This window comes from Anopheles merus, chromosome 2R (assembly GCF_017562075.2).
Source record: "Anopheles merus strain MAF chromosome 2R, AmerM5.1, whole genome shotgun sequence".
NCBI classification, from domain to species: Eukaryota; Metazoa; Arthropoda; class Insecta; order Diptera; family Culicidae; genus Anopheles; species Anopheles merus.
Window position 1 is genome coordinate 61,675,352 of NC_054082.1, and position 10,134 is coordinate 61,685,485.

The 10,134-nt window shown below is 43.3% G+C and overlaps 2 protein-coding genes across 2 annotated transcripts; one reads left to right on the forward strand and one right to left on the reverse strand.

Moving 5' to 3' along the window:
• The first annotated feature begins 2,135 nt into the window (after window positions 1-2,135).
• On the forward strand, window positions 2,136-2,678 carry LOC121600839 (polyprenol reductase-like). The gene is made up of 2 exons (XM_041929621.1): window positions 2,136-2,363; window positions 2,433-2,678. Exons 1-2 carry the CDS (start codon window positions 2,136-2,138, stop codon window positions 2,676-2,678), a joined length of 474 nt encoding a protein of 157 aa, XP_041785555.1.
• Window positions 2,679-9,071: 6,393 nt separating this feature from the next.
• LOC121589552 (BRAP2 RING ZnF UBP domain-containing protein 2-like) lies at window positions 9,072-9,606 on the reverse strand. The gene is made up of 2 exons (XM_041908549.1): window positions 9,363-9,606; window positions 9,072-9,260 (listed from the first exon to the last, which is right to left on the reverse strand). Exons 1-2 carry the CDS (start codon window positions 9,524-9,526, stop codon window positions 9,257-9,259), a joined length of 168 nt encoding a protein of 55 aa, XP_041764483.1. The 5' UTR covers window positions 9,527-9,606; the 3' UTR covers window positions 9,072-9,256.
• Window positions 9,607-10,134: the final 528 nt, after the last annotated feature.

The window sequence follows — 10,134 nt, forward strand, 5'->3', positions numbered from 1 at the left end:
TAGCTCGACGAGCTGCTCGACAAATTTGCCGTAGGAGGGAAAAAGAAGGCATGATAAAATTCTCCGAACGCCATGATTTCTTCCGTCGCTTTGCGCAGCGGAATGGTTCTCCAGTTGAAGCCATCTTGGGCACTCAATTTCCATCATCGCTGCCGCTAGTTAAAAAAAAACGACAATTGGTATAGAAAAATGCTCTAGTGCAAGGACCGTAAAGATATCAGGTCAAGTTATAAGCCCGTTTTGACAGCTAGGTTGAAGAAGAATCGACGAAGAAAACTGACCGTTAGTTTTCCGCGTTTGGCGAACGCTTCAAGTTCTCGAAGGAAAATTTCCATTTTAAATCACGGGCTGTGTTCTAATAAACTAAAATATTCACCCAATTTGATCTCCACCAAATATTGACCATGCAAAACGTAAACAATCCATCAGTACATATACAAGCGGAAAACCATCTGTCAAAATCGGAGCCCAGGGGGGGGATCGCCAAAAGCGCTATAACTACACCTCATTATAAATTCCACCTTGCTCTAGTGCAAAAAAACATAGTCATACCCCCCCTCTTTTTGAGCACTTTGGTTTCTGTATGTTTGAGGTGTGCTTTATCTCTTTCACACAAGTAGGCACACATAGGCTCCACCGTGACGTCATCGTCATATTCACTCCATCAAGCATAATGTGTCTATATGTGCCGACTCTTAGCCGCATTTCAATGCTGTGAATAGAAGAAACCTTATTTAGGAAAATCTTTTATCAAGAGGCATACTTACGAAAACTTCACTCCATATCGGCTTTGTGGCTGTCCAGAACCTTACAGGGTTTCGAATCATATAAGGGAATACTTCAATTACTTAGGGGAATGTTGCAAATCGGTAGGGGAATGTTGCAAGCAAGCTGTGGATGTTTGCAATCACTTAGGGGAGTTTTGCAATCGATTAGGGGAATGTTGCAAATGTACTGTGGAGCTGTTATCAGACTGTGGGTGCCGGTGTAAAAAGCTACGAGTTGGTACCGATGATGTTTTTTTTTAAACATCCTTTGGAGTTGTTTTCGTGTGGGATTCTGCTGTACACATGATAAACTAAATAAATCCTGCTGCGGAGCCATAATTAAACGTGATAAGTTAGTAAGATTGACGAAAATATTTTAACTTTGGGTTTTTTAGCGGCACCCACAGTCTGATGACAGCTCCACAGTACGCTTGCAACATTCCCCTAATCGATTGCAAAACTTTCTAAGTGATTGCAAAAATCCACAGCTTGCATGCAATATTCCCCTACCGATTTGCAACATTCCCCAAAGTGATTCAACTATTCCCTTATATGATTCGAAACCCTGTATACACCCAGGTAAGTTGATGAGGTGCTTTGAATCATGTTAGTTAGACCGACCCGCTAGAAACCATACTGCAAGCTGGCATGCCACACCGGCTACGAGCAGACGAAGATGTAACGCTACACCGGCCACGAGCGGACAACGGCGACATGCGCAAGAAGTGCGACACGCATCCGATCGTGAGAACGGACCAATGCAGCCAGCAACCAGCGGCCTAGTTAGAACTTTAGCTTGTTAGGTTTAGTCAGTCGAAGATGAAGTCTAGAATCAGCCAGATATAGTTCATAGTTTAGCTTTAGTCAGGAGTAATCCTGTTTGTGTAAAATAAAAATTCTTTTTTATGGACAACCGGTCTAGATAAAGATAAACTGGCGCCCGAATAGGGACCTCTAGTGAAGTGAAAGTCAAGTGACGAGTAGTGTTCGCGAAAGAGCGTAATCACACCGTGCTTAGAACATCTCCCGATCGCAAATTGCAGCCGTGTGTATGGGCACTTCAGTAGCCGGTAGCAGCCAATAACTCGTTGCCGGAGAAAAGGGACAACGCCGACACACCGAGAAGGAAAAATTCACCGGAGGCCCGAGCAACAGAAACCAACCCCGTCAAAGGAGGCGAAGCAACCAGCCCCGTAAGAAGGGTGAAGCATGATTTTATTAATGTAAGTAAAGCTTTCACTCATAGTAAGTAGGTAAAAACCCAATTCCGCGCTGTAAATAAACCAGTGACAGTTCGAACATGCGACCTGGGCACTGTAAGCCGCTCCACACTCTTTGTGTCAGTTTCAATTGGTGTTGTTTTCATTTATGGCGGTTTGTTTACATTTCGTTGCGGTTATCATATGGTTCCCGTGGTTCGATATTCGGTCGAGCTTTCTTTTCGTCAATCTCATCGTGGCGATCGTGGTGCTCGGTGGACTGTTGGCAACGATCGAAAAGCATCTGCCCACTGCCATCCGGCAGACGTTCCGGTATGACAAGCATGCACTGAAGGGATCATCGGACCGATTGGTGTCCCTGCTGGAGATCCTGAAGGTGTGGTTCATACATTTCTACGTCTTTGCTACCCTCTGGTCGGTGGCCGGATTTGCCGTCATGATGTAGCCAGCGCGGGACTACGTAATCGCCTTCCTCGATACGTTGGCAACCAACAAGCGTATGGTGCGCACCACGCCTACCGAGACGATGGTTGCCATGACGCTGATCACGCTGCAGTGTTTGCGCCGGTTCTACGAGACCTGGTTCGTGCAGGTGTTCTCGAGCAAGCTGAAAATCACCCACCAGTGGTACGTGGAAAACATTCACAACTATCTGAAGCAAAGGAAAGCACTCGTCCCGTTCGTTCTGTGAGATCGACGGTGAGGATGCGGATAATATCATTCCGGTTGTTGGGCTTTTTTTTAGGATCGAAAAAATGGTAAGGTTTCCGGCTGATGGGATTCAGCTGATTTTCCTGGATCGTCTGTGAATGCCTTGTCACACGGACCGGTCGTCGATGCACTCGAGGTGCACCGCATTGACAAGCGGCAGTAGCAGGATGCAATCGGCGCGACCGAGCTGGCAGCGAAGCCGTTTCTCGGTGAGCCATTTACGCCGAATGAGGGCGGCCAAGAGCTGGCTGCATACGTTCGATTCGTTCGATATTCGTTACGCGCACGTTCAAACTGTGTAACGATGCCGAGTGTGTCCGGCCATCGAGACTAGAAGCATAGCGAAAGCTACGTTGCGTCGTCTATTGTGGTGCGGGGAAATGTAGAATGCACCTTAGCAAGGTGCCATCAAAACCTCCTCCTTGGGTCCGTTTCGCAGCTAAGCTTCTCTGGACCAAATGAGAATCTGCTTTGAGTGTACCTGCTTAAAAAAAAAGAAAACTAATTATTAAAAATGTTCGATTTGGTTCCCCAAGGCATCTATCAAGGCGACAAACACATCATCATTGCATTTCCGGAAGATATGCTCAGCAAAATATTTGTCCATGTTGCTTTTAATATTAGTGCCTTGTTTTCTCAAAAATGCCTTCAACCATCTCCAAACATTCTCAATCCGTTGTGTGTTGATATTGTTATCATCTGGATTGAGGAAATTTCTGGAGTGGTTGACACACTCGTGGGGATATCCAAGCTCCTCCAGCCCATTATAACCTTTCCAGAGATCGGTCATAATTTTCGTTCCGGGTTCAACATGCCGAACCACCAGATCGCTCAAAACGGCAAGCGAGCGTTTCGGGACACGCTCCAGGAAAATGGCCTTAGTTTCCCGGCATATCCCACCCACAAGCCACTGAGGACCGGAACTACCGACCCGGCCGACGTTGTACTTTTGACGAGTGATGACAGTTTCGTCGATTTCCACCGTCATGCCAGGGCCCCCTATCTTCTCTCGTGTACGATCGAATGTTTCCCAAAGAAAACTTCGGATCGTATCGTACCACGAGAGAACCGTGTTGTGGGAGAGGTCAGTCTCCAACGCACAACGAGTTCAGTTGGCCCCATTGGCCCACTCGTAACAACAACGCACAAGGCTCCTAAGCGAAGCCTTGTGGTTGGCAAATATGGACCTGGCCCGGATGCTGCTGGTCCCGCCGCATTTGTAGTCGGGACATACATACCTGTAGCCGTCGATGCTTTTGTAGGGAGTTAGCTTCATTTCCTTTGGACATCTCGGGCACAATTTATTTATTTATTTATTTATTTATTTATTTATTTATTTATTTATTTATTTATTTATTTACATAACTGCTGTCTGAATTGAATTCTTAACAACATACCTATTAACTAAACTTATTAAATATTTGCTCGGAGGATGGATCGGAAGGATGGTAAGGAGAGGTGATCGTCAAACAGGTGTGCGCAGGAATTAAACAATCTCACAGCACGTAATAAAGGGTCATTTAAACCAACTGAAGTGCGTCGATTTGGAACAAATAAAGGAGCACGAGGGCGTAAGGAACGAATTGGAACATAGAAATGCAGGGATGAAAGAATGATATGTGAATCCACAGCATTAGATATGAGCGAGGCAACAAACATTATTTGGGAAATGTGACGGCGTTTCTCCAATGAGTCCAGACCCAACAGCTGGCATCTTTGCTCATAGTCCGGTAGGGTATCTGACGTGAAGCCGGGCATTTTGCTGACAATATACCGAGTAAATGATCTCTGCACTCTTTCTATGCGGTCAATCGATGTAAATCAGGTGGGACACCAAACAACAACACAGTATTCCAAAATCGGTCTTACTAACGAACAATATAACGCTTTTAAACACAGAGGGTCGGTTATGCGGATTGAAAAACGTTTTATCATACCGATTGTTTTACGAGCCTTATTAACGGTAACGTCAATGTGATCGAGGAATGATAACCTGCTATCGAAAGCTACACCAAGATCTTTTACCGAGAGTACACGATTTATTGCTATACCCTCGAAGTTATAAGCAGTCGTAACGGGACAACGTGAACGACTGAAGGACATGACATGACATTTTTCGGGGCATAGAACTAGCTGGTTCGATGAGCACCATGATGCAAATCGGTTGAGGATGTTTTGGAGCGATACGCAGTCACCAACAGACGATATAGATTTAAAAATCTTTAGGTCATCTGCATAACAAAGAAAACAATCGTGTGGAATAACTGAGTTAACATCATTAATAAATAAAACGAACAATAAAGGACTCAACACGCTACCTTGAGGCACTCCCGATTTGGATGAAAAGGATTTGGAAAAACAGGAGTTTAGTTTAACACGAAAAGAGCGATTGCTGAGAAACGAATCAAGCCAACGAATGTGTGAGTCAATGAAACCCATTTTGGATAGCTTCGCAAGAAGGATAGGGTGAGGAATACGGTCAAAGGCTGCTTTAAAGTCAGTATAAATGATATCAACCTGAGAACCGCTGTCTAAACTAGAGGTGATAACGGAAGTCAAGGAAATAAGGTTTGTCAAGGTAGAACGTTTAGGAAAGAAACCGTGTTGCTGAGGTATAATGCAGTTTCTTGCAATAAAGAGAATATGTGAGTGGACTATAGATTCAAATATTTTGGAGCTTGCACAGAGGATGCTGATTCCACGATAATTGGTAGCGTTTGCACGATTATCTTTCTTAGGGATAGGAGTTATATGAGCTAATTTCCATGTGTCCGGGGATGAACATGATTTAATGGATATACGGTATAGTTTTAATAGGAGAGAACCGAGCACAGTATTGCATTTCTTATATACTGCTGCTGGAATGCCATCTGGACCGGGATTATATGACTGTTTCAGATTTTTTATTGCTTGTAAAACTGTGCTAAGGTGTAAGTTTAGATTACTGTCATTGATTACATCGGTGGGAGTATTATGAGTGCTATTAGAGATTGATGCTTTGGTTTTGATTGATTCAGCATACACACTTGAAAAATGTTCAGCTAGAAGGTTGCAGCAGCCGTCAGTACCGGATGCAGAGAGATTGCCAAGATTCAGATGAGAAGGGATATCATTAGATTTACGACGTTTATCAGCATATCCCCAAAAGGCTTTAGGATGAATTTTAAACTGTGCTTGCACTTGGTGGACGTAAGATCTAAAGCAAGCCCTGTTATATATGCGATATGCATTAGAGGCGTATTTGAATATGCGCTTATGATGAGGATCTCGCATGTCTTGATAATTACGTAGTGTGCGATTGCGATCTCTTTTGAGGGAGCGGAGTGTAGAGTCAGACCAGGGAGGGGAGTTGTTAGGTTTATAGGTAGGACAGCAGGAGGGGAAAGCCGAGATAATATTAGCATTAAAAGCAGTAACCGCATCATTAATTGAAATATCTGTATCTAAGAACGACCAGTTAATATTCGAAAGCATAGCTGAAAGTTTAAAATAATCCATTTTTTTAAAGTTATATCTACGAATATTTGACGATACTGAGCGCGGAGCCTTTTGAATATTTGCAGAGAGAGAGAGAATTCTAAAGCTGGATGATAATCATCTGGTCTAAGTAAAGATGCTACAGCCGATAGCACCTGAGAGTTTATATCAACTGCGCTCTCATTAACAAAAATTAGATCTAATTGACGTCCCAGACTGTTTTTGATCCCTGAGATTTGACGGAGACTACACTCTGTTATTATGTCGCAAAATACAATATGTTGAGCGTTGCTTGATGAGTGTGCATTACTTGAAACATAATAGTTTTCAATGGGCGTCCAAACAATAGAAGGCATATTGAAATCACCTAACAATAACATTAAATCGTTTCTTTTTAGGCGGTGTTGAACCGCATCAATACTATCGCTAAGGCTATTTAACAATGCGTTATTTGCTATCATACCTGGCGGGATATAAATGCCGCCTATAAATAGAGATACTATCTGCATCCTAATCTTTACCCAAACCATCTCGATGTTGGCTGGAGATGAAATCAATTCGGTGATCAGATCCGTTGCACATGCAATTAGTACACCACCACCACGAGAGTATGCGCTGTTATTAGAAGAGCGATCGCAACGGTAAATGTTGTATTTGTTACCCGAGAAGAGCGAAGACGGTATTTGTTCGTTTAGCCACGTTTCGGTAAAAACAATGACGTCATAGATGTGATCGTTGAGCACGAGAAGTAACTCGTCCAGTTTCGTACGAACGCCGTGAGTAGATAGTAGATCGTGAGAGTGTTGCGTTTCGGCGAGCGATTATTGCGATTGACATATCCTGTTGGAGTGCTCTCAGTTGTTGTAGTTATTGATGTCGAGGGATCGTATGTGTGGGTTATAAATTGGATGTGTGAGCAGTGGCCAGCGGTGATGCTATTAGTGTATGATTGTTGGTAGTGGTTTTGACAGGTTTCACGCGTAAAACCGATGTTGGTATTTGTTGTTTGCGATTATCAATAAATTCCCCGTAGGTTATAGTGCATGGCAAAGTGGACGGAGAGAGTGCTTTGTCCCTTAGTGCTGACGACATCCCAACTTTGAAGGATACAAATGTTAGTGTGCCAGTATCACGATCTTTCGGTGTCAGCTTGATGATAATGACGTCATCAGTCCCTAGTTGTTCCTTAACGAATGTCTCAACCTCGGATTCGGATACCGAAGGAGCGATACGAGTAAGGTACAACCAAAATCTTGGTGGTGCTGAGGGTACCGTCAAAATAGGGTGAGACGATGTTGGCGGTGCTGCTGTACCCGAAAGAAGTGCAGGGATTACATTCGATGAAGGCGGTGAACGATCGATGAGTCTACGTTTGGATGTGTTGGACAGGTCTTGTTGATGTGTTGTGTGTGCGGTGAGTGATGGTCTGCGTAGTGACGTTGTCGGTGCAAGTGGAGTGGAATGGGTTTGGGCTATTGCTCGAGGAACCATATCACCATTGAACCGGCTGCAGAAGTGCCCGCTTTTGCATCCACTCGATCGCTTGTTCACGGTCCTGAAAAATATCAGAAAGCATATCAGTATTGTAAGCCATTTTCAATTGCCTCTTTGCGCTTTGAAAAATATGCACAAGTGGCGCCAAATATGGTGTATGTGTGCGGTATATCGATGGGGATACAAACCAGGGTTAAGATATGGGTGAACAACGGTAGCACTGCTTAAATTTGCAAATGTAGGAGCTGGTTTAAAATAAAATATTTATTGCGGATACACATTGAAAGGGATTAATAATTAATGCAGAAAATAAATTTATTTTTAATAAATTTACAGTTACAATTTTGTGTTTCGGACAAGGTGCAAAATTGAGGGATTAGGGACACTCGCGGATCAAACACTTACATTCTAATACAATAAGATAAACGTGATCGGGACTGTTGTGTGTATCGGGTCGTAGCCTATGATCGAGTGCCCTTCTCGGTAGCCCGATCGCTCCCGACACCCTTAAAGGCCTTCCACGATCTCAGATGCTGTCAGTTGCAGGACACGGATCAATAGGAAAATTAACCACCACGTATTATAATTAGAACGCCACAAAATATTGTACCAAATCAATAACTTTTCGTAGTACAAACAAACCACCACCGATCATAGTAATTTAGATTCATTCGAACTGCCAACATAGGTCGTTAAACTTCCTAAGACTTTGTCAACCAACTTATTTCATTACCTTAGTTTCGTCCCCCTACCCTAGGTAAGGCTTCTAAGCTCAAACGGTTCCAAATGTACCCTTCCGGGTGTTCGTGATTGCCTGGACGTTCAGATGACAAAGATCCACTACTCCGCTTCGTACCAGTTCACTCTGGCTTTACTGATTACACATAGCATGATAGTCAGTCCTAAATATGGGGGCACAGTCCATTGTTAATAGCATGATATTTACGTATATTATCACATATCTTATTAGCAAGAGTGTTACGTAGTATTGGGTAAAAATGAATTAGATTCGATTTAAATAGCCATGAACTATAAATGTAAACAATGACTTTTTTAAACAAACTCACGTATCTTTCGAAAAAATAAGACCGCAACATTGTACACGAAGCACCAGCTGCTCATTATTATCATCATCTTAATTAAGAAACAAATGGATAAAACGAACCATATCAAATCTGATCAGTTGTACCACTCATCAGTAAAGCACTCCTTCGTAGTGCAAATGAATTAAAAATGAAAAGTAAACGAAAGTTATAGCTATAGTGCGATTCTTAGGATAAACGCAAAATGCACCCCGCAATGTGTAGGAAATTGTACATGAACGCATAAAGCACGAAGGTTCATCCAATTTATTACAATGTTTCGGAGCGCAGAAGAGTTAAAATCGTGGTACGGGGTTTCCTCCATTGGGTTCGTTAAATTATCCATCTCCTAGCGCTATTACTGGCGGCAAATCCGTCGCTGGCGGAACTGAGTCCACCGGAATCACTACCGTCCCATTGATTCCGCACTCTGAAGCTCCGAACCGACAATCACGTGTGCTGCTCCTTTCTACGTATGCTTGTACTACTTTTTCCAAACTGTTGATTATCTGTGAAAAAAAAAGAGAACGTCGGAAAATTTTAATAGTTAGGTGCGTCTTATAGCGTCCATCGATCGACCCACACCCGTTTAAGCGTTTACTTTGACTTACTTTGAATTGCGTGATTTCCTCTGCCAGACAGAAGATGGTCGGGTGATTGTCGGGGGCAGCTTGCCGTTCATTTTGTTCTGCAGCAAATAGTACACAAAGTTGTCGCCAATATAATCCCAAACCCGGTTCGTACCAAGCTGAAGCACGTCCGTGGGATTTGTCATCCGACAATGGGAGGCAACGTGACCGCCCTGAAATTATCACATCCAATGTAGGATTGCCGGATTGCCGGATTAAAAATTGATTTTCCCCAGGTTCTTTATGGCCGATGGTGGCAGCATCTTATCCATCGGCATCTGCATCGGCATCTGCATCGGCATCTCGTGGTATCTGCTTTCGATACAGCACCAGCTGCTTCTATGTAACCGGGTGATGCAATCACTCGAAATGGAAATTGAGAAATTCAGACTGAGAAGTAATACTGTGTGGTAAAGCTGCGCTCATCAGCCTTAGCCGCACACAATAATTAAAATGCAAGCTTACCATCAATAATTATCAGCTGCTTCATCGGGTTTTGGAGCGAGGATTCCAAGGGGCCCAACATGACCGTTGTCTGGCTGCGAATTGGCCTGCTAGTAGTTCAATTTTCAGCGAGCTTAACGAAACCAATGTTATATTAATGGCACACGGAAGGTAATGATCTAATTCTTCCGAAAACGAAACGGAAGAAGGTCAAACAACTGCCGACGCGATTCAATTCCACACAGGACACACTGTCATAGTAGATTCAAGTAATAAAATACCAAGAAATAGTAAAAAACCAAACGATTAT

Excerpts from the sequence above, each read along its gene's own strand:
- LOC121600839 (XM_041929621.1), top strand. The coding sequence starts at position 2,136 with ATGGCGGTTTGTTTACATTTCGTTGCGGTTATCATATGGTTCCCGTGG. Across the intron at positions 2,364-2,432 it reads CCCTGCTGGAGATCCTGAAG|CCAGCGCGGGACTACGTAAT; the intron begins GTGTGGTTCATA and ends GTCATGATGTAG.
- LOC121589552 (XM_041908549.1), bottom strand. The coding sequence starts at position 9,526 with ATGACAAATCCCACGGACGTGCTTCAGCTTGGTACGAACCGGGTTTGG.